The 25180-nt window shown below is 46.2% G+C and overlaps 1 protein-coding gene across 1 annotated transcript; it reads left to right on the top strand.

Annotated features, from left to right (window-relative positions):
* Positions 1 to 4: 4 nt before the first annotated feature.
* LOC124046776 (atlastin-1-like) lies at positions 5 to 25180 on the top strand. Its single transcript, XM_046367524.1, has 15 exons — positions 5 to 190; positions 4546 to 4796; positions 5247 to 5381; positions 6509 to 6613; positions 11957 to 12007; positions 12398 to 12454; positions 14489 to 14581; positions 15903 to 16041; positions 16798 to 16925; positions 17205 to 17261; positions 17346 to 17417; positions 18101 to 18253; positions 22043 to 22321; positions 22860 to 22874; positions 23470 to 25180. The coding sequence occupies exons 1-15, from the start codon at positions 157 to 159 to the stop codon at positions 23593 to 23595; spliced, it is 1695 nt and encodes a 564-aa protein (XP_046223480.1). The 5' UTR covers positions 5 to 156; the 3' UTR covers positions 23596 to 25180.

Below are 25180 nucleotides of genomic sequence, written 5' to 3'. Positions count from 1 at the left end.
TATAGAAATACTGCACACCCAACTCCCCGTCGGCTTCAGCGTCCTCTCTTCTATGAGCATCCTCCTCGGTGTGGGTTTGGAAAGAGGTCCTCCCTTTAGTTCCCGTGTCTACATGACAGCCGCGTAGGTTCTCACGTACAGTCAAAACAGAAAGACATGGCGAGAAACCGTAAAGACAGAGACAGCTGGGGTGAGTGGTTAATCATTATGAAGATGACTAAATGTGTCCTCTTGTAGACGCACATTTTTTAAAAACAGATTACAAAAAGAGGTGCGCTATTTAGCCTATTTAATGTAGCCCAGGCTATGGGAGAGTCTCAGCGATGCAGCTGATCAGATGTTTGTGCATGAATAATGATGGGGCAGGCGTTGTAATTTGCGTGTTATTGTCAGAACAAACCAATTACATCTATTGAATGCTCAACAATCGCAAAAACGCTGGCCTGGACCAGACTCAAACCAAGCCCCGTTCAGCTGATCAACTAATATAGACCCAGGCCAAGCGTCTATTCTATTCACTTTAGTCTACAGGCCAGTGGATCGTCTGTCTGAGCATCTCCATCCCCGCACCCTTTAAAATGATTACCGCACAGATCAACGAACGACAGCAATAAAAACAACGCTAGAATGAACCAGTGTTAGAGAGATTTGATTTACAGGACTAGGCCCTTACACAAATACCTGTCAAGGCGGGGCGGCTATAGGGGGTGTGGGTTTAGCTATAGAGGGTATGGGTGGACCTGAGGCAAACCGATGGCACCATCCTTAGCATTACATTTCACTCAGCTACTGTATGTATGTCTCTGGTTTCTGATTGGTGTTCATCTCGTATCTGTTTGATAAACACCAATTGTGCCGTACCATTTGGGTCTATTATCACATAGTTAAAACGATCTTGTTTTAACGCCGTCATCATTAGACATACTAAGAGCCGTCGGGCATTCAACATAAGGTAGCCTTTTGTGATAGCTAGAATGACTGGGTTGGAAGCTATAGAGTGACATCGAATGTTGTTGTTCTATTATTTAAAGAGAGTTGAGCAGCAATGAGCATTGGCCCAGTACATGTACGGAGTAGACCTAGACTCTGCTGATGTATGAAGCTGCTCTGTAGCAGGAGTCAATGACCAGCTAGTTTGGAAGTTGGGATTATGTCCCAAATGACACCCTATTCCCTATATAGTGCACTACTTTTGACTAAGGGTATGTCTCAAATGGCACTCTATTCCCTATATAGTACACTACATAATAGTGTGCCATTTGGGATGAAACCTTAACCTGTTATTTTAGGACAGGCTTTGCTTTGTTGTTTTTATTTTTTTGTGAGAATAAATAAATGCCCCCAGTCCAGACCAGAGAAACATAGGATGACAGGACTGTTTTACATGATTAACTGTGGTCTGTAGTCTGTTTTTAATGCCCCAAAATGGTCTCTTCCTTTATCACCTACAGTATTAGCCTGTTCTTGTATTAAAGAGACTTAATGCTATGTTTATTATTATGTCATCTCATACAAATGCAGAGATAAAGCTTAGAGTGTTGTGGGTGATAAGATATATTCTTAGACAGTAGGCCGTTCCATCTATCAACTCTTCTGTGTGTTAACAGCCTGCTAACACAACACATTACTTCAAGAGGAGAAAATCATTCCACTATATCGTGACTGTGTGCTCCTCAGTCTTCTCCTTGTTAGCAGACTAGCTAGGATTTTGCGGCCTACACAGCCATTAGGCCTCTGGAGACTGTGAAGAGGCAGACTGAGTCACTGCCTTCCTGGAAAGGAAAGCTCTCTGTCTTTCTCTCTGTCTTTCTCTCTGTCTTTCTCTCTGTCTTTCTCTCTGTCTTTCTCTCTGTCTTTCTCTCTGTCTTTCTCTCTGTCTTTCTCTCTGTGTTTCTCTCTGTCTTTCTCTCTGTGTGTCTCTCTTTCTCTCTGTGTGTCTCTGTGTGTCTCTCTGTGTGTCTCTCTGTGCTCTCTCTGTGTGTCTCTCTGTGTGTCTCTCTGTGTGTCTCTCTGTGTGTCTCTCTGTGTGTCTCTCTGTGTGTCTCTCTGTGTGTCTCTCTGTGTGTCTCTCTGTGTGTCTCTCTGTGTGTCTCTCTGTGTGTCTCTCTGTGTGTCTCTCGCTCTCTCTGTGTGTCTCTCGCTCTCTCTGTGTGTCTCTCGCTCTCTCTGTGTGTCTCTCGCTCTCTCTGTGTGTCTCTCGCTCTCTCTGTGTGTCTCTCGCTCTCTCTGTGTGTCTCTCGCTCTCTCTGTGTGTCTCTGTGTCTCATTCTCTGTGTCTCTCTCTGTGTCTCTCTGTGTCTCATTCTCTGTCTCTGTCTCTCTCTCTCTCTGTGTCTCTGTGTCTCATTCTCTGTCTCTGTCTCTCTCTATCTCTCTGTCTCTGTGTCTCTGTGTCTCATTCTCTGTCTCTGTCTCTGTCTCTGTCTCTGTCTCTGTCTCTGTCTCTGTCTCTGTCTCTCTCTCTGTCTCTGTCTCTGTCTCTCTCTCTCTCTCTGTGTCTCTCTCTCTCTCTCTCTGTCTCTCTGTCTCTCTGTGTCTCTCTCTCTGTCTCAAACCACATCCTCTGTTCTGAACCAATGCTTAACTTGAATCATTACTGGATTTAACGTCTCGCTCAGCTACAGTATGCATGTGTCTCAAATGGTCTATTCTGTCTCTCATGTCTACTCTGCCCACTCTATGATACTGATCTGTTAGAAACCATTTGGGATGCAGATTCTGATCTGTTGAGATGAACCAATCTGTTAACCACCGGGGGGGGGAGATAGCAGATGATACTGATCTGTTAACCACCGGGGGGAGATAGCAGATGATACTGATCTGTTAACCACCGGGGGGGGGAGAGATAGCAGATGATACTGATCTGTTAACCACCGGGGAGAGATAGCAGATGATACTGATCTGTTAACCACCGGGGGGGGGGGAGATAGCAGATGATACTGGGAGATAGCAGATGATACTGATCTGTTAACCACCGGGGGAGAGATAGCAGATGATACTGATCTGTTAACCAGGATAGCAGATGATACTGATCTGTTAACCACCGGGGGGGAGATAGCAGATGATACTGATCTGGGATAGCAGATTTCTTATTGGGGGGAGATGCAGATGATACTGATCTGTTAAACCAGATGATACTGATCTGTTAACCACCGGGGGGAGATAGCAGATGATACTGATCTGTTAACCACCGGGGGGGGGAGATAGCAGATGATACTGATCTGTTAACCACCGGGGGGGAGATGATACTGATCTGCAGATGATACTGATCTGTTAAACCACCGGGGGGAGACAGATGATACTGATCTGGGGAGATAGCAGATGATACTGATCTGTTAACCACCGGGGGGGAGATAGCAGATGATACTGATCTGTTAACCACCGGGGGAGATAGCAGATGATACTGATCTGTTAACCACCGGGGGGAGATGGCAGATGATACTGATCTGTTAACCACCGGGGGGAGATGGCAGATGATACCGATCTGTTAACCACCGGGGGGAGATAGCAGATGATACTGATCTGTTAACCACCGGGGGGGATAGCAGATGATACTGATCTGTTAACCACCGGGGGGATAGCAGATGATACTGATCTGTTTAACCACCGGGGGGAGATAGCAGATGATACTGATCTGTTAACCACCAGATGGGGGGAGATGGCAGATGATACTGATCTGTTAACCACCGGGGGGAGATGGCAGATGATACTGATCTGTTAACCACCGGGGGGGAGATAGCAGATGATACTGATCTGTTAACCAGATGATACTGACCGGGGGGGGATGATATCTGCAGATGATACTGATCTGTTAACCACCGGGGGGAGATAGCAGATGATACTGATCTGTTAACCACCGGGGGGCAGATGATAGATGATACAGATGATACTGATCTGTTAACCACCGGGGGGGGGGAGAGATAGCAGATGATACTGATCTGTTAACCACCGGGGGGGGGGGGGGCAGATGATACTGATCTGTTAACCACCGGGGGGGGAGATGATGATACTGATCTGTTAACCACCGGGGGGAGATGATGCTGATCTGTTAACCACCGGGGGGAGATAGCCGTTGTGGTATTAACAAGCCCTTAACATTACTTGTCATTACGAAAAAGTTATTGACATATCCAGATTTGAATTAAACTCACAACAAACAAACAAACAAAAACTGTGCGCTTTGATGACATCATCTTTCTGCAGTTTATTCCTTCTCCCTCTGGGTATTGGACGTTAAGTCTGTCGCTATTTTCCCTTTAGCCCCGAGGAAGGTACTGGGTGCTGAAACATTGGTTCCCCAATAAATCATTGGGGAGTATTATAGTGTGAGTTTGTGTCCCAAATGACACCCTATTCCCTATTTAGTGCACTACTTTTGAACAGGACCCATAAGGTAGTGCACTATATAGGGCTCTTAGATCTCTGGTCAAAAGTACACTATACTATGCACTACATAGGAAAATAGGGAGCCATTTCAGATGTACTTGAGAGAATTATGGGATGTGCAACATTTTTTAAATTTGTACCTCCCTTGTCATGTGACAGGGTCCTTCACAGACAAAGCCACCTACGACTGGAGCTCAGAGGAGGAGGAGCCCGATGGAAGGGCGCGGCCCATCCAGGTGCTTGTTGTCAAGGACGACCACACCTTCGAGTTGGACGAGGTGGCGCTGAGTCGGATCCTATTGGCCGAAGAGGTCCACAACAGGGAAGTGGTGGCCATATCTGTGGCCGGGGCGTTCCGCAAGGGCAAGTCCTTCCTCATGGACTTCATGCTGCGTTACATGTACAGCCAGGTGAGTTCAAAGGTCATGCTTGTGTAACGGATGGGGATTGGTAACCTCACTACTCAGCTTGAAATGTCTCCATCCGTGCTGCCGAAATGCTATCTTTTCAGTGGCGAAGTTGGCTAAGATATTAGGAAGGTCACTTGTGTTTGTGAGACAGAGGTCCAGAGGAAGGAAGCAACACTGTTAAATGACGCCTGTCACACCTGGTGGTTCATGTCTTGTGTTCATATCTCTTGACCCGGCTGTGACCCATCCCTCAGCATGTAAGAGACTGTCTGTAATTAAACGTTGCGTCACTGTTGCTGCATTGACATAATGTGATGATTAAGGTTATGATGCGTCTTACTGTTGTAAAGTTTGTGACTAATATGCTAGCAGCAGGATTGGTCCAAAAAGCTTCGATCCGTGTTGTATTTCTCTCCTGAATGAGTCTGTATCTAATCTAATGGTCCCCAGGCGTCTGAGGAGTGGCTGGGGGAGGCAGAGGAGCCCCTGACGGGGTTCTCCTGGAGGGGTGGATCTGAGAGGGAGACCACTGGCATTCAGATCTGGAGCGAAGTGTTCCTGGTGGACAAGCCAGATGGACGCAAGGTATCAGATCCTCACCTTTGACCTGTATTCAAGGGGTGTGCGTCCCAAATGGGCCCCTATTTCCTACATAGTGCACTACTTTAGACCCTATTCCCTACATAGTGCACTACTTTAGACCCTATTCCCTACATAGTGCACTACTTTAGACCCTATTCCCTATATAGTGCACTACTTTAGACCCTATTCCCTATATAGTGTGCTACTTTAGACCCTATTCCCTATATAGTGCACTACTTTAGACCCTATTCCCTATATAGTGCACTACTTTAGACCCTATTCCTATATAGTACTATAGTGCACTACTTTAGACCCTATTCCCTATATAGTGCACTACTTTAGACCCTATTCCCTATATAGTGCACTACTTTAGACCCTATTCCCTATATAGTGCACTACTTTAGACCCTATTCCCTATATAGTGCACTACTTTAGACCCTATTCCCTATATAGTGCACTACTTTAGACCCTATTTAGACCCTATTCCTATATAGTGCACTACTTTAGACCCTATTCCTATATAGTGCCTATTGCTATTCCCTACTTTAGACCCTATTCCCTATATAGTGCACTACTTTAGACCCTATTCCCTATATAGTGCACTACTTTGGACCCTATTCCCTATATAGTGCACTACTTTGGACCCTATTCCCTATATAGTGCACTACTTTAGACCCTATTCCCTACATAGTGCACTACTTTTGACTCAGAGCCCCATGGGTAGATTCTGTATAACAACTACAGTCAGAGACCCAATCTGTGATATTTACAGATGTTTGTTGGTCCATCTTAAATCGGGGATGAGCCCACTCAGCAGAACTCAGTCAGGGTCTCAACTTACTGTTGTGAGTTATAATAGTAGAAAACACCAGGTGTAATTTCTAAATGTGGTTGTGCATCAGCAGGTTTTCTCTTGTTATGTCAGTCACTTAATTAGCTTGTATCAACATGTTTTTGATTGGTAAATCAATCTAGCGACCAGTAATTATGCAAATGTTTCTCTCCACCCCATGGCAAAATGTGTAGAATGGCAGGAAATGAACTTGTTAATCTTCAGTTTTGTCTCTCCAGTTAAACTGTAATATCATTAACACTGATGAAGAGTTCTGTTGTCCTGTCTCGTCCTTCAGGTGGCTGTTCTACTGATGGACACCCAGGGAACGTTCGACAGCCAGTCAACGTTGAGGGATTCAGCCACTGTGTTTGCACTAAGCACTATGATCAGCTCCATGCAGGTACAAAACAGTGGCTTTGGCCCCTAACGACCCCACTGTCTTAGCAGATACAGTGGCTTTTAACGACCCCACTGTCTTAGCAGATACAGTGGCTTTGGCCCCTAACGACCCCACTGTCTTAACAGATACAGTGGCTTTGGCCCCTAACGACCCCACTGTCTTAACAGATACAATGGCTTTGGCCCCTAACGACCCCACTGTCTTAACAGATACAATGGCTTTGGCCCCTAACGACCCCACTGTCTTAACAGATACAGTGGCCCCTATCGACCCCACTGTCTTAACAGATACAGTGTGGCCCCTAACGACCCCACTGTCTTAACAGATACAGTGGCTTTGACCCCACTGTCTTAACAGATACAGTGGCCCCACTGTCTTAACAGATACAGTGGCTTTAACAGCCCTAACGACCCCACTGTCTTAACAGATACAGTGGCTTTGGCCCCTGTCTTAACAGATGACCCCGACCCCACTGTCTTAACAGATACAGTGGCTTTGGCCCCTAACGACCCCACTGTCTTAACAGATACAGTGGCCCCTAACGACCCCACTGTCTTAACAGATACAGTGGCCCCTAACGACCCCACTGTCTTAACAGATACAGTGGCCCCTAACGACCCCACTGTCTTAACAGATACAGTGGCTTTGGCCCCTAACGACCCCACTGTCTTAACAGATACAGTGGCCCCTAACGACCCCACTGTCTTAACAGATACAGTGGCCCCTAACGACCCCACTGTCTTAACAGATACAGTGGCCCTAACGACCCCACTGTCTTAACAGATACAGTGGCTTTGGCCCCTAACGACCCCACTGTCTTAGCAGATACAGTGGCTTTGGCCCCTAACGACCCCACTGTCTTAACAGATACAGTGGTCCCTAACGACCCCACTGTCTTAACAGATACAGTGGCTTTGGCCCTAACGACCCCACTGTCTTAACAGATACAGTGGCTTTGGACCCCACTGTCTTAACAGATACAGTGGCTTTGGCCCCTAATGACCCCACTGTCTTAGCAGATACAGTGGCCCCTAACGACCCCACTGTCTTAACCACTGACCCCACTGTCTTAACAGATACAGTGGCCCCTAACGACCCCACTGTCTTAACAGATACAGTGGCTTTGGCCCCTAATGACCCCACTGTCTTAACAGATACAGTGGCCCTAACGACCCCACTGTCTTAACAGGTACAGTGGCCCCTAACGACCCCACTGTCTTAACAGATACAGTGGCTTTGGCCCCTAACGACCCCACTGTCTTAGCAGATACAGTGGCCCTAACGACCCCACTGTCTTAACAGATACAGTGGCTTTGGCCCTAACCACCCCACTGTCTTAACAGATACAGTGGCTTTGGGACCCCACTGTCTTAACAGATACAGTGGCTTTGGCCCTAACCACCCCACCACTGTCTTAGTCTTAACAGATACAGTGGCTTTGGCCCCTAACGACCCCACTGTCTTAGCAGATACAGTGGCTTTGGGACCCCACTGTCTTAGCAGATACAGTGGCTTTGGCCCCTAACGACCCCACTGTCTTAGCAGATACAGTGGCTTTGGCCCCTAACGACCCCACTGTCTTAGCAGATACAGTGGCTTTGGCCCCTAACGACCCCACTGTCTTAGCAGGTACAGTGGCTTTGGCCCCTAACGACCCCACTGTCTTAACAGGTACAGTGGCTTTGGCCCCTAACGACCCCACTGTCTTAACAGGTACAGTGGCTTTGGCCCCTAACGACCCCACTGTCTTAACAGGTACAGTGGCTTTGGCCCCTAACGACCCCACTGTCTTAACAGATACAGTGGCTTTGGCCCCTAACGACCCCACTGTCTTAACAGATACAGTGGCTTTGGCCCCTAACGACCCCACTGTCTTAACAGGTACAGTGGCTTTTAACGACCCCACTGTCTTAGTAGATACAGTGGCCCTAACGACCCCACCCACTGTCTTGACCCCACTGTCTTAGCAGATACAGTGGCTTTGGCCCCTAACGACCCCACTGTCTTAACAGATACAGTGGCTTTGGCCCTAACGACCCCACTCTCTTAGCAGGTACAGTGGCCCTAACGACCCCACTGTCTTAACAGATACAGTGGCTTTGGCCCCTAACGACCCCACTGTCTTAACAGATACAGTGGCTTTGGCCCCTAACGACCCCACTGTCTTAACAGACCCCACTGTCTTACAGTGGTGGCCCTAACGACCCCACTGTCTTACTGTCTTAACAGATACAGTGGCTTTGGCCCCTAACGACCCCACTGTCTTAACTAACGACCCCACTGTCTTACTGTCTTAACAGATACACGACCCCACTGTGGCTTTGGCCCCTAACGACCCCACTGTCTTGTCTTACGACCCCACTGTCTTAACAGATACAGTGGGACCCCACTGTCTTAACAGATACAGTGGCCCCTAACGACCCCACTGTCTTAACAGATACAGTGGCCCTAAGACCCCACTGTCTTAACAGATACAGTGGGACCCCACTGTCTTAACAGATACAGTGGCCCCTAACGACCCCACTGTCTTAACAGATACAGTGGCTTTGGCCCCTAACGACCCCACTGTCTTAACAGATACAGTGGCCCCTAACGACCCCACTGTCTTAACAGATACAGTGGCCCCTAACGACCCCACTGTCTTAACAGATACAGTGGCCCCTAACGACCCCACTGTCTTAACAGATACAGTGGCCCTAACGACCCCACTGTCTTAACAGATACAGTGGCTTTTAACGACCCCACTGTCTTAGCAGATACAGTGGCTTTGGCCCCTAACGACCCCACTGTCTTAACAGATACAGTGGTCCCTAACGACCCCACTGTCTTAACAGATACAGTGGCTTTGGCCCTAACGACTCCACTGTCTTAACAGATACAGTGGCTTTGGCCCTAACGACCCCACTGTCTTAACAGATACAGTGGCTTTGGCCCCTAATGACCCCACTGTCTTAGCAGATACAGTGGCCCCTAACGACCCCACTGTCTTAACAGATACAGTGGCCCTAACGACCCCACTGTCTTAACAGATACAGTGGCCCCTAACGACCCCACTGTCTTAACAGATACAGTGGCTTTGGCCCCTAATGACCCCACTGTCTTAACAGATACAGTGGCCCTAACGACCCCACTGTCTTGTCTTACTGTCTTAACAGATACAGTGGCTTTGGTGACCCCACTGTCTTAGCAGATACAGTGGCCCCACCCCACTGTCTTAACAGATACAGTGGCTTTGGCCCTAACCACCCCACTGTCTTAACAGATACAGTGGCTTTGGCCCTAACGACCCCACTGTCTTAACAGATACAGTGGCTTTGGCCCTAACCACCCCACTGTCTTAACAGATACAGTGGCTTTGGCCCCTAACGACCCCACTGTCTTAACAGCTACAGTGGCTTTGGCCCCTAACGACCCCACTGTCTTAGCAGATACAGTGGCTTTGGCCCCTAACGACCCCACTGTCTTAGCAGATACAGTGGGACCCCACTGTCTTAGCAGATACAGTGGCTTTGGCCCCTAACCTCCACTGTCTTAGCAGATACAGTGGCTTTGGCCCCTAACGACCCCACTGTCTTAACAGGTACAGTGGCTTTTAACGACCCCACTGTCTTAACAGGTACCTAACGACCCCACTGTCTTAACAGGTACAGTGGCTTTGGCCCCTAACGACCCCACTGTCTTAACAGGTACAGCCCCTAACGACCCCACTGTCTTAACAGATACAGTGGCTTTGGCCCCTAACGACCCCACTGTCTTAACAGATACAGTGGCCCTAACGACCCCACTGTCTTAACAGGTACAGTGGCTTTGGCCCCTAACGACCCCACTGTCTTAGTAGATACAGTGGCCCTAACGACCCCACTGTCTTAGCAGATACAGTGGCTTTGGCCCCTAATGACCCCACTGTCTTAGCAGATACAGTGGCTTTGGCCCCTAACGACCCCACTGTCTTAACAGGTACAGTGGCCCCTAACGACCCCACTGTCTTGGATACAGTTTGGGACCCCACTCTCTTAGCAGGTACAGTGGCCCTAACGACCCCACTGTCTTAACAGATACAGTGGCTTTGGGACCCCACTGTCTTAACAGATACAGTGGCTTTGGCCCCTAACGACCCCACTGTCTTAACAGGTACAGTGGCCCTAACGACCCCACTGTCTTAACAGGTACAGTGGCCCTAACGACCCCACTGTCTTAACAGGTACAGTGGCCCTAACGACCCCACTGTCTTAACAGATACAGTGACTTTGGCCCCTAACGACCCCACTCTCTTAACAGGTACAGTGGCTTTGGCCCCTAACGACCCCACTGTCTTAACAGATACAGTGGCTTTGGCCCCTAACGACCCCACTGTCTTAACAGGTACAGTGGCTTTGGCCCCTAACGACCCCATTGTCTTAACAGATACAGTGGCCCCTAACGACCCCATTGTCTTAACAGATAGTGGCCCCTAACGACCCCACTGTCTTAACAGGTACAGTGGCTTAGGCCCCTAACGACCCCACTGTCTTAACAGATACAGTGGCCCCTAACGACCCACTGTCTTAACAGGTACAGTGGCTTTGGCCCCTAACGACCCCATTGTCTTAACAGATACAGTGGCCCCTAACGACCCCATTGTCTTAACAGATACAGTGGCCCCTAACGACCCCACTGTCTTAACAGGTACAGTGGCTTTGGCCCCTAACGACCCCACTGTCTTAACAGGTACAGTGGCTTTGGCCCCTAACGACCCCACTGTCTTAACAGGACCCCACTGTCTTAGCAGATACAGTGGCTTTGGCCCCTAACGACCCCACTGTCTTAGCAGATACAGTGGCTTTGGCCCCTAACGACCCCACTGTCTTAACAGGTACAGTGGCTTTGGCCCCTAACGACCCCACTGTCTTAGCAGATACAGTGGCTTTGGCCCCTAACGACCCCACTGTCTTAGCAGATACAGTGGCTTTGGCCCCTAACGACCCCACTGTCTTAACAGGTACAGTTGCTTTAGACCCCACTGTCTTAACAGGTACAGTGGCTTTGGCCCCTAACGACCCCATTGTCTTAACAGATACAGTGGCCCCTAACGACCCCACTGTCTTAACAGGTACAGTGGCTTTGGCCCCTAACGACCCCATTGTCTTAACAGATACAGTGGCCCCTAACGACCCCACTGTCTTAACAGGTACAGTGGCTTTGGCCCCTAACGACCCCATTGTCTTAACAGATACAGTGGCTTTGGCCCCTAACGACCCCACTGTCTTAGAACATGAGTAATGACATTGTTTAGAGACGTCGACAACCGTAGATCTTCTGTGCCAAAAACATGTTGGAGTAGAACAGTTGAGTCTCGTTTCGCAGGTGTACAACATCTCGCAGAATGTCCAGGAGGATGATCTTCAACACTTACAGGTACAGTAGAGATTACATCACCTACAATATCACTGAGGTCTTTTACTGTGGAGACATTCAGATAGATGACGACTCTGTTTTCTCTTAACATTTTGAAAACTCCTGATTGTGATCAGTGTTGATTTAGTTTGTTTGTTGTTCTCTCTCTTCTCATAATAATAATAATATAATAATAATAAATAATAATAAATAATAATAATAATAATAATAATATATGCCATTTAGCAGACGCTTTTATCCAAAGCGACTTACAGTCATGTGTGCATACATTCTACGTATGGGTGGTCCCGGGGATCGAACCCACTACCCTGGCGTTACAAGCGCCATGCTCTACCAACTGAGCTACACAGGACCTACAGGACCTTCTCCTCTCTCTGTGTTGTTTTGTAGCTCTTCACTGAGTATGGCAGACTCGCTATGGAGGAAACGTTCCTTAAACCATTCCAGGTAGGACGTTCTCTCCTTCCTGTTATTCAGTTTTAGAGGCTTGTGCATCCAGACTGACCACTGTTATTCAGTTTTAGAGGCTTGAGCATCCAGACTGACCACTGTTATTCAGTTTTAGAGGCTTGAGCATCCAGACTGACCACTGTTATTCAGTTTTAGAGGCTTGTGCATCCAGACTGACCACTGTTATTCAGTTTTAGAGGCTTGAGCATCCAGACCGACCACTGTTATTCAGTTTTAGAGGCTTGTGCATCCAGACTGACCACTGTTATTCAGTTTTAGAGGCTTGAGCATCCAGACTGACCACTGTTATACAGTTTTAGAGGCTTGAGCATCCAGACCATTCCAGGTAGGACATTCTCTCCTTCCTGTTATTCAGTTTTAGAGGCTTGAACATCCAGACTGACCACTGTTATTCAGTTTTAGAGGCTTGTGCTTCCAGACTGACCACTGTTATTCAGTTTTAGAGGCTTGAACATCCAGACTGACCACTGTTATTCAGTTTTAGAGGCTTGTGCTTCCAGACTGACCACTGTTATTCAGTTTTAGAGGCTTGAGCATCCAGACTGACCACTGTTATTCAATTTTAGAGGCTTGAGCATCCAGACTGACCACTGTTATACAGTTTTAGAGGCTTGAGCATCCAGACTGACCACTGTTATTCAGTTTTAGAGGCTTGAGCATCCAGACTGACCACTGTTATTCAGTTTTAGAGGCTTGAGCATCTAGATTGACCACTGTTATTCAGTTTTAGAGGCTTGAGCATCCAGACTGACCACTGTTATTCAGTTTTAGAGGCTTGAGCATCCAGACTGACCACTGTTATTCAGTTTTAGAGGCTTGAGCATCCAGACTGACCACTGTTATACAGTTTTAGAGGCTTGAGCATCCAGACCATTCCAGGTAGGACGTTCTCTCCTTCCTGTTATTCAGTTTTAGAGGCTTGAGCATCCAGACTGACCACTGTTATTCAGTTTTAGAGGCTTGAGCATCCAGACTGACCACTGTTATACAGTTTTAGAGGCTTGAGCATCCAGACCATTCCAGGTAGGACGTTCTCTCCTTCCTGTTATTCAGTTTTAGAGGCTTGAGCATCCAGACTGACCACTCTTATTCAGTTTTAGAGGCTTGAGCATCCAGACTGACCACTGTTATTCAGTTTTAGAGGCTTGTGCATCCAGACTGACCACTGTTATTCAGTTTTAGAGGCTTGTGCATCCAGACTGACCACTGTTATTCAGTTTTAGAGGCTTGAGCATCCAGACTGACCACTGTTATACAGTTTTAGAGGCTTGAGCATCCAGACCATTCCAGGTAGGACATTCTCTCCTTCCTGTTATTCAGTTTTAGAGGCTTGTGCTTCCAGACTGGCCACTGTTATTTAGTTTTAGAGGCTTGTGCATCCAGACTGACCACTGTTATTCAGTTTTAGAGGCTTGAGCATCCAGACTGACCACTGTTATACAGTTTTAGAGGCTTGAGCATCCAGACTGACCACTGTTATTCAGTTTTAGAGGCTTGAGCATCCAGACTGACCACTGTTATTCAGTTTTAGAGGCTTGAGCATCCAGACTGACCACTGTTATTCAGTTTTAGAGGCTTGAGCATCCAGACTGACCACTGTTATACAGTTTTAGAGGCTTGAGCATCCAGACCATTCCAGGTAGGACGTTCTCTCCTTCCTGTTATTCAGTTTTAGAGGCTTGAGCATCCAGACTGACCACTGCGCTGACATTCGTGAAACAGAATGTGAGCTCGCGAGATCAGGGTGGTTTACCGAGTCTGATTCAGTTTACCAGAAGGCTGGTTTAACAAGACTGGTTTAACAAGACTGGTTTAACAAGACTGGTTTAACAAGACTGGTTTAACAAGATGATCCAGTTTACCTCAGGCTGGTATAACAAGGCTGATTCACCAGCGCAGGAATGATTTAGGTCCTATTTACTTTGGTAGCTTCTTGCTGTCAGAGACTTTCCTTGCTAATGCTTTGCCACTGCGCCGTAACTTAGTGAAGCCATGTCTGTATTGTTCCAGTCCATGATATTCCTGGTCCGGGACTGGAGTTTTCCCTACGAGTTCGGCTACGGGCAGGAAGGAGGCATGAAGTTCCTGGAGAAAAGACTCAAGGTCAGAGGTCACCGATGAACAATGATTATAGTGGTTCACATAAAGATAACAACAACAAGAGTTATATTAACAGTGTCGTTACCAGAAACTAAAAGGCTGATATTTATGCGACATGATCATGTTAGTTATAATAATGATACTGATAATACCGATAATGATAATAATGATAATGTCAATGATGACAATAATGATAATGTCAATGATGATAATACCGATAATGATAATGACAATGACGCCAATGATAATGACGATAATAACGATACGGATAATACAGATAATGATAATGGCGATAATGATAATGGGGCCAATATCGATAATGATAATAATGGTAATGATGATAATACCGATAATGATGATGGTGATAATGACACTGATAATGATAACGGGGCTAATATTGATAATGATAAAAATTGTAATGATGATAATACTGATAATGGAAATGACGATAATGATAATGGTGATAATAATGATACTGATAATAATGATAATGATAATGGTGACAATACCGATAATGATAATAATTATACTGATAATACCAATAACGATAATGGCGATAATACCGACAACGATAACGGTGATAATACTGATCATGATGATAATGATACGGATAATAGTGATACTGATAATAGTGATAATACCGATAATGATAATAGTGATACTGATAATAGTGATAATACCGATAATGATAATAATGATACTGATAATAATGATAATGATGAATTATAATAATGATAAATGATAATAATGGTAATGATGACAATGATAATAATGGTAATGATGACAATAATAATAATGATGATTATGATGATCATAATAAAAATAAAGATGAATATTATAATAATAACAAAATTAATAACGATTATAATAACAATGATTATGATGATAGTGATTATAACGATAGTGATTATAACGATAGTGATTATAACGATAGTGATTATGATTATAATGATTATGCTGATAATGATTATGATTATGACGATAATGATTATGACGATAATGATTATGACGATAATGATTATAATGATAATAGTAATATAAGAAGACACTTTAATCCAAACAAACATACAGATCCCTCTAATCCTCTGCAGGAGTTGAACCCATGACCTTGTGGTAGCAGTACCCTGTTACCAACTGAGCTTGTGTTTGTGTCTGTGGTTGTGGTTGTGTGTCTGTGGTTGACTGTTTGTCTGTGGTTATGTGGTTGTGTGTCTGTGGTTATCGTTATCGGTTGTGTGTCTGTGGTTCTGTGGTTGTGTGTCTGTGGTTATGTGGTTGTGTGTCTGTGGTTATGTGGTTGTGTGTCTGTGGTTCTGTGTTGTAGATCTCAGAGAACCAACATGAGGAGCTGCAGAACGTTCGTAAACACATCCACTCCTGCTTCACCAACATCTCCTGCTTCCTGATGCCCCACCCCGGACTCAAAGTGGCCACCAACCCCAACTTCGACGGCAGACTCAAAGGTACAATACAACACAACAGACTAATCCCATTGATGCATTTAAACACAACAGACTAATCCCATTGATGTATTTAAACACAACAGACTAATCCCATTGATGAATTTAAACACACTTTGGGGTGACAAAACACAACAGACTAATCCCATTGATGAATTTAAACACACTTTGGGGTGACAAAACACAACAGACTAATCCCATTGATGTATTTAAACACACTTTGGGGTGACAAAACACAACAGACTAATCCCATTGATGAATTTAAACACAACAGACTAATCCCATTGATTTAATTTAAAGCACACAGCCCACTATAGTTTGAGGCGGAAGGTAGCTTAGTGGTTAGAGCGTTGTGCCAGTAACCGAAAGGTTGTTGGATCAAATCCCTGAGCTGACAAGGTACAAATCTGTCGTTCTGCCCCTGAACAAGGCAGTTAACCCACTGTTCCTAGACCAGTTAACCCACTGTTCCTAGACCAGTTAACCCACTGTTCCTAGGCCGTCATTGTAAATAAGAATTTGTTCTTCGCTAACTTGCCTAGTTAAATAAAGGTTAATAATAATTAAAGTTAATGTTCCTTTGATGCGATTTCATTTTTCATTTTACATGACTGAAATTGTCACATGACAGGAAGTGTGTTTTTGTTTAGTCCTCCTACTTGGTTAATGCAAAGGGTCGCTGGTTCAAGCCCGGCTCGAGGCAACATGGTTACATACCTACCCTTTTCCTAATCTCACTTCTCCCTAACCCGTGTGCAGAGATCGACCGTGAGTTCATCAACAACCTGCAGGTGCTGGTCCCGTGGCTGCTGAGTCCCAGGAACCTGGATGTCAAGGAGATCAACGGCAGCAACATCACCTGCAGAGGCCTGCTGGAGTACTTCAAGGTCCTGGGGGGGGGTCTTCGATTTTTAGCCTGGTCCCAGATCTGTTTGTAAGTCCTCTGGTCGTTGACAGAAGTTAACAAGACAGCACAAACAGATCTGGGACCAGGCTACTTGAATTTGGTACGGTTAAACAATGTGCATCAACCATTATTCACAATGGAGTGAATGCTTCAACCAACCAGTGAAAATAATGATATTGAAATTGTTGTGAAGTAATGTAGGCGTTTGTTGATGATGATTCCCCCCCCCTCCACCACCACCACCACCACCACCACCCAGGCATACATCAAAATCTACCAGGGGGAGGAGCTGCCACACCCGAAATCCATGCTGCAGGTACCAATGTCTTGTGTTGTATCTTTCTTCCATCATTAATAGTGCGTTATTACCTGATGAATATAACCGTGTGGTGTTCCTCAGGCCACGGCGGAGGCCAACAACCTGGCAGCAGTGGCCGCAGCCAGGGACCTGTACAACAAGAAGATGGAGCAGGTAACAAGGCAGGACTTATCCGGGTTTATCTCCGATTATAATGCTGCTGCCTACCGAAAATAATGCTGCTGAGACCTGCTGTTGTCCTGAGACCTGCTGTTGTCCTGAGACCTGCTGTTGTCCTGAGACCTGCTGTTGTCCTGAGACCTGCTGTTGTCCTGAGACCTGCTGTTGTCCTGAGACCTGCTGTTGTCCTGAGACCTGCTGTTGTCCTGAGACCTGCTGTTGTCCTGAGACCTGCTGTTGTCCTGAGACCTGCGGTTGTCCTGAGACCTGCGGTTGTCCTGAGACCTGCGGTTGTCCTGAGACCTGCGGTTGTCCTGAGACCTGCGGTTGTCCTGAGACCTGCGGTTGTCCTGAGACCTGCGGTTGTCCTGAGACCTGCGGTTGTCCTGAGACCTGCGGTTGTCCTGAGACCTGCGGTTGTCCACCCCTCCCCCGACCAACAGTCACTCTCCCGAAGAGTGAATTCTCAATTCTCCTCCTCCTCTTTCTCCTCAACTTCTCTCCCCTCCATTCCTCCTCCTCCATTCCTCTCTCCCCTCCATTCCTCTCTCCCCTCCATTCCTCCTCCTCTCTCCCCTCCATTCCTCCTCAACCTCTCTCCCCTCCATTCCTCCTCCTCAACCTCTCTCCCCTCCATTCCACCTCTATCCCCTCCATTCCTCCTCCTCTCTCCCCAGGTGTGTGGTGGGGACCGGCCCTTCCTGGCTCCAGCAGAGCTCCAGGCCAGACACAGTGACATCAGAGAGGAAGCCCTCCAGGTGTTTCGGGGGGTCAAGAAGATGGGAGGGGAGGAGTTCAGCCGACGCTACCTGCTACAGCTGGAGGGAGAGGTATGTCACAGGAAGCACAGGTGGGATCTGAACCCCCTGTCTCTCGCTCGGGAAACCAACATCTTTCTTATAACCTTTAACCCAATAGGAAATTCCCTCTTTGGTGGTCTGTCACAGGTGGAATCTGAATCCCTGTCTTCCGTCTTTCCTCACCTTTGACCATTTGTTCTTTAACAAAACCGTTCAAGCTCGTTCAAGTTCCTGGCAGAGCGTTGATGGATGCAATATCTAAGTAATTTATTCCTTAGCCACTCCACTGTAGCTTTGACCGTGTGCTTCGTTGTCATGCTGAAAGGTGAACTTCCGTCCCAGTTTCAACTTTCTCGCAGAGGGCAGCAGCTTTTCCTCAAGGACTTTTCTGTACATTGCTACATTCATGTCCTGTTCTATCCTGATCAGAAACTTCTCCATAACATGGTGTTGCCACCACCATGCTTCACAGTAGGGATGGTGTTCATTGAGTGATGTGCCATGTTGGATTTGCGCCAAACGTGACGCTTTGCATTTAGGCCAAAAGGTTCAGTTCTTGTTTCTTCAGACCACTAAACTTTTTTTGCCATATAGCTAAAGAATCTCCTGAGTGTTTTTTTAAATTTTAGTTTCATCCTTCAAACAGGATTCAAGGTGGGTTTTCTTGAGTAATCGCTTCCTTCTGGCCACGCTACTATACATGGCAGACATTGTTGTCACGTGCACACTGTGACCAGTCGTGGAAATAAAAGCCTTGCCTTAACACAACTCAACACAACTTTGTCCTGGAATTCATTTGAACACTCCTTGGTGCTCATGGTTGAAGTGTCTGCTTTGCAATTCACTACCCAGCAGAGGGAACCTTCTTCTTCTTCTTCTTTGGTATTATGGCGGTCAGCAAGCAAACAAGATGTTATAACCCTGTGTCCCATTAGAACTTCCCCACTAATAGAAGGGAACCTACAGGAACTGCTGAATATATCCTGAAATCATCATATAAATCACTCAAATGTGATACAGATGGATGGTAATTCACTTGGTGTGTGAAGGTGATTGGTGAAGGTGATTGGTGAAGGTGATTGGTGAAGGTGATTGGTGAAGGTGATTGGTGAAGGTGATTGGTGAAGGTGATTGGTGAAGGTGATTGGTGAAGGTGACTGGTGAAGGTGATTGGTGAAGGTGACTGGTGAAGGTGACTGGTGAAGGTGAGTGAAGGTGATTGGTGAAGGTGATTGGTGAAGGTGATTGGTGAAGGTGATTGGTGAAGGTGATTGGTGAAGGTGATTGGTGAAGGTGATTGGTGAAGGTGACTGGTTACACCCAAGCTAATGTAGGACTGCTATTACAATATTACAAGGGGGTGGACACTTATCCAACCAAGGTATTTATGTTTGTCTTTTATTGATATAAATAAATCTGAATATGTTTTTCACTTGGAAGTTGTCGGGCAGGATGTGTAGATCAATGACAAAAATAATATATTTTAATGCATTTAATTTCGGGCTGTAAACCAACAGAAGGGGGAATATTTTGTCATAAGGTGAACGCACCAATTTGTAAGTCGCTCTGGATAAGGGCGTCTGCTAAATGACTTAAATGTAAATGTAAATATTTTGAAAATGGGTGTAAACTTTGGATAGGCACTGGAAACATTCTGGGGGCAGTTCCCTGGTTACATTCTGGGGGCAGTTCCCTGGTTACATTCTGGGGGCAGTTCCCTGGTTACATTCTGGGGGCAGTTCCCTGGTTACATTCGGGGGGGGGCAGTTCCTGGTTACGTTCGGGGGGGGCAGTTCCCTGGTTACGTTGGGGGGGGGCAGTTCCTGGTTACATTCTGGGGGGCAGTTCCCTGGTTACATTCTGGGGGGGGGGCAGTTCGCTGGGAACATTCTGGGGGGGCAGTTCGCTGGGAACATTCTGGGGGGCAGTTCGCTGGGAACATTCTGGGGGGGGGAGTTCCCTGGGAACATTCGGGGGGCAGTTCCCTGGTTACATTCTGGGGGCAGTTCCTGGTTACATTCTGGGGGCAGTTCCCTGGTTACATTCTGGGGGCAGTTCCTGGTTACATTCGGGGCAGTTCCCTGGTTACATTCTGGGGGCAGTTCCCTGGTTACATTCTGGGGGCAGTTCCCTGGTTACATTCTGGGGGGGGCAGTTCCCTGGTTACATTCTGGGGGGGCAGTTCCCTGGTTACATTCTGGGGGGCAGTTCCCTGGTTACATTCTGGGGGGCAGTTCCCTGGTTACATTCGGGGGCAGTTCCCTGGGAACATTCTGGGGGGGCAGTTCCCTGGTTACATTCGGGGCAGTTCCTGGTTACATTCGGGGCAGTTCCCTGGTTACATTCGGGGGCAGTTCCCTGGTTACATTCGGGGGCAGTTCCTGGTTACATTCGGGGGCAGTTCCTGGTTACATTCGGGGGCAGTTCCCTGGTTACATTCGGGGGCAGTTCCCTGGTTACATTCGGGGGCAGTTCCCTGGTTACATTCTGGGGGCAGTTCCCTGGTTACATTCTGGGGGGGCAGTTCGCTGGTTACATTCGGGGCAGTTCCCTGGGGGGGCAGTTCCCTGGGAACATTCGGGGCAGGGGGGGCAGTTCCTGGGAACATTCGGGGGGGGGCAGTTCGCTGGGAACATTCGGGGGGGGCAGTTCGCTGGGAATATTCGGGGGGGGGGGGGGCAGTTCGCTGGGAATATTCGGGGGGGGGGGGCAGTTCGCTGGGAATATTCTGGGGGGGGGGGGGGGGGGGCAGTTCCCTGGGAACATTCAGGGGCAGGTATCCACTGAATTGTGTAGATGCCGTCAATGGGATTTATCTGTTAATTGAATGATTTAGAATATTCTTTTAGTGTTGAAGTGGGCCCACTTCGGGAACAATCTACAGATCTCATTAAAATGGGATGTTCTGGTGCCGCACAGTTAGTTTAGAGTGTTTGATTGAGGACCTAGTAGCTAGTGTTGCTTGAGGACCTAGTAGCTAGTGTTTATTGAGGACCTAGTAGCTAGTGTTGATTGAGGACCTAGTAGCTGAGAAATGTAACTTATTTTTTGTTTGTGTGTGTATTTCAACATGTGTAGTTTTAAATGTGTAGATATTGTGTTTCACAGGGCTCACCTGGAAATGAGACCCTCTGTCTCAATGTTGACTTCCTGTTGAAATAAAAGGTCTAATATGTAAATAAAATAAAGACTACGGGCCAATCGGAAATGACCTTTTTTAAATTAGAATTCTGCTGTAGCGCGGATCTTCAGAACAGATTGAATGGACCCTGTCACGAGAATGTTCAATCCCGATGATGATAACTCAACAATCACTGAGCTTTGACCAATTCCCAGAGGTTGTAAGGCCCGAGTTAATAGAATAATTTAGACAACATCCCAGTCTGCAATAGATCCATACTTTATTCAGAGACTCTGACTTCAAAATGAGAACACAATCCTTATCACACACATCATTAGAAACTCTACCTTTCTTTGGGTGGGCTGTATTTTCTTCACAATACTAACACACAGTTTCTCATTATCTTCTGCAAGCCTAGCCATTCCTAACAGTTACTCCCCTAGCTAGATCACAAGTCGACAGTTCAGTTGGCCTTGAATGCCTCAACGCTACCCAGCTCATATTGCGAAATAGTAACACAATGGCCTAGTCACACACATTATTAAATTATGCTCTAACACATTTCATACAATTATATGATTTCAGGGTGGAATACTTTAGTCATTACTTTAAAAATATAAATTCCTTCATCAGACCCCTCCCCCTTATTTCTAGAGTAACACAGTGGTAAAATCCCCCTATAACCAACTCTGTTCCAGGTGGACGAGGTGTTCAACCAGTACATCAAGCACAACGACTCCAAGAACATCTTCCACGCCGCCCGCACCCCGGCCACTCTGTTCGTGGTGATCTTCATCATGTACGTGGCGGCGGGGATCACGGGCTTCGTGGGGGTTGACATCATCGCCAGCGTGTGTAATATGATTCTGGGCCTGACGTTGATCACCCTGTGTACCTGGGCCTACATACGCTACTCTGGGGAGTACCGAGAGCTGGGTCAGGTCATCGACCAGGTGGCTGGAGCACTCTGGGACCAGGTAAGTCCCCACACCTGGGCGATGCCCAAATTCTAAATGTGTATTTTATTCTATATTTTAGTGTATAGCCAGGGGTACGGTGTCCATTTTTAGGATATCCTCAGTCTCATACCTCACCACATCCATTGTGTTAAATCTCACTCCTTCTTGAAGGAATTGACTCAAAGGAGGAAAAGGAATGACTCAAGGAAGGTTTGAGGCTGAGGATGTCCTAAAATGGACATGGTACATGCGGTCTATGACAATGTGCGTTATCATATCGATGCGTGTATCATAAAGTGATTCAAAGTTTATGGACTCCTAAACCAGAAGGATCCTCACAGTTTTAACTAGAAATGTTGTGTATAAGTGAGAGCATCTGAACCACTAGGTGGCGACATACAACACATTTTACTGTGTTGAACAATCTGGAAATAATTGCAACGTGTTGTCTTTTTAAGAGTTTGAGCTGAAGACAACATTTCAAACGTGTAAATATTTTATATTACATTTAATTTGTCTAAGACCTGTGTTTTTGTTTTTCTATGTTTTGCAACAGGGAAGCACAAATGAGGTGAGTTGTGTTCTCAATCAGTCAGCGTTAGGCCATAGAGATAAAAAGAGAACTCCAGATGGATAGAGCTAGTTTAGCCATAATGGCACAGACACAAAGATAAGTCCTCTTTCTTCTCCAACTTTATGGTATAGGCCTACTGGATGTATCAGTCCATCTCTATGGTATAGGCCTACTGGATGTATCAGTCCATCTCTATGGTATAGGCCTACTGGATGTATCAGTCCATCTCTATGGTATAGGCCTACTGGATGTATCAGTCCATCTCTATGGTATAGGCCTACTGGATGTATCAGTCCATCTCTATGGTATAGGCCTACTGGATGTATCAGTCCATCTCTATGGTATAGGCCTACTGGATGTATCAGTCCATCTCTATGGTATAGGCCTACTGGATGTATTCCAATATTGAGCATTCCAATATTGGTTAGTCTGAAATGCACCCTTTTCCTATCCTGTTGTTCACAGGTTCTGTAGAAGTACGGTTTCTGTATCTAGACACATTTTGGACCAACGATCTTGAGAGTTCAGACAATGATTTATTTAAATGCCCCCTCTTCTTGGCCAGTTACGATCCCTCTTCTCATTTCTCCAGGCACTGTATAAGCTGTATAACGCTGCAGCCAATCACGGGCACCTGTACCACCATGCGTTCTCTGGTCCCCAGGCCCCCGAAGAGGGGGCGGAGGCCCCCGAGAAACCCACCAGGATGAGGAACTGACTGGGTGACCTGATTGGCTAGAGCACAGCAGGGACTGCCGGGTACCTCTTAAGTAGCATGATGGACAGAGGGGAGGGAAGAGGGGGAGACGTGGGAAGCATCCTCATCCGCAGGGCACTCTTTTACTATGGTATTGGCTGGAACAGTCCAGAAACGCGTTCACTATTTTAAATCCAAATGTGGACCATTGTAATGTCCCAGAGGCAGTGGCACAATCTCCCTTTGAACTGGGGTTGCTGCCCTATCAACAATGGGGATTTTCACTTATCATTGTCCTTCATTTGGAGAACATAGGGTGCAGTAGAGTCATTTTATAGTTTGCGGCAGATTTAATTGTCTTGCGTCAGATCGCGTGCCGAACGGCCGTCTGCAACTTGGTAGTTTGGCAACGCGTTCCCCTTTTAGAAGAGAAACGAAGCCATCTGTCGTTTGAAGACAATGCTGCTGATTTTCACGAATAGGAGTTTACCTGATTATGCCGTTTTGGGGATCGAGGTTTAATCGAAGTTGACCTCTGACCTTGTAACTGACTGGTGGTCCATGTATGTTGATGTTTGATCGAGTTTAGTGTTTTTAATCTAAGAAACGTCCCAAATGGGGTGGCAGGGTAGCCTAGTGGTTAGAGCGTTGGACTAGTAACTGGAAGGTTGCAAGTTCAAATCCCCGAGCTGACAAGGTACAAATCTGTCATTCTGCCCCTGAACAAGGCAGTTAACCCACTGTTCCCAGGCAGTCATTGAAAATAAGAATGTGTTCTTAACTGACTTGCCTAGTTAAATAAAGATATAAAATAAAAATATAATAAAAGGAATAGGGTCCCTTTTGGTTAAGCATCTTTGCTTAAAATATACACATTTGAATCCGCATGGTAAATCGTTAGTGTCTACCGTTTTAGGCTCTCCAGTCTCATCTTGAGTCTGGTATATTTGTCACATGTTTTAGGGCTTGTACTTATCCTGGCACTTTAAAAGGAAAACTCCACCCAAAGACTAATCTTTTGGTATCTGTTTCATTCGTCCACTGTTGACATAGTCCTAAAAAAATGTTTTGCTTATCAGCGATCACGTTTTTAAAAGATATATAACTTTCAAAATACAGGGATTTCTGTATTTCATCACACGGGGAGATGTTTGTTTGTTTCTTAGTTATTGAATCTGTGGGTACTGTGTGCCAATATAGTGCATCTACAGTTTCGTGCAGCATTGTCTTCCTTCGTATGTGGCTGCCACTAGTTTACATGGACGTCAGAGCGTCATACTGTGCACACAGAATTAAATATATGTTATTGTATCTCAAAATTGTCACAAATTTAGACTGGAAAGGAATTCACTGGCGGGGGGACACGATAGTTGTAATTTAAGTAGTGGAAATACTCCCCAAACACTGAGTTAGTTACGGTAGACATGAACCAGAGTGTAATTTGTGATGTGTTCAAAGAGCCTTCAACTAATGGCACAGGGCTGGGTAGAGGTAGAGAATAATTCTAAACAGTTCAAAGTTCACTCTATCTATTATATGTATCTATCACTTCATATCGGTCTGCTTCCTGCTCAGTTTTGGTAAATAAATACATTTCAAAAAAACA

The sequence above is a fragment of the Oncorhynchus gorbuscha genome, linkage group LG10 (assembly GCF_021184085.1).
Source record: "Oncorhynchus gorbuscha isolate QuinsamMale2020 ecotype Even-year linkage group LG10, OgorEven_v1.0, whole genome shotgun sequence".
Taxonomy (NCBI): Eukaryota; Metazoa; Chordata; class Actinopteri; order Salmoniformes; family Salmonidae; genus Oncorhynchus; species Oncorhynchus gorbuscha.
The sequence above is the reverse complement of the archived record's forward strand: the minus strand, read 5'-3'. Positions and strand labels throughout refer to the sequence as shown.

What these genes read in the sequence shown, in the direction of transcription:
- LOC124046776 (XM_046367524.1), top strand. Translation starts at nt 157, where the DNA reads ATGGCGAGAAACCGTAAAGACAGAGACAGCTGGG. An exon ending in TAAAGACAGAGACAGCTGGG is followed by an intron (nt 191 to 4,545) that starts GTGAGTGGTTAA and finishes GTCATGTGACAG; the next exon opens with GGTCCTTCACAGACAAAGCC. An exon ending in TGCTACAGCTGGAGGGAGAG is followed by an intron (nt 18,254 to 22,042) that starts GTATGTCACAGG and finishes ACTCTGTTCCAG; the next exon opens with GTGGACGAGGTGTTCAACCA.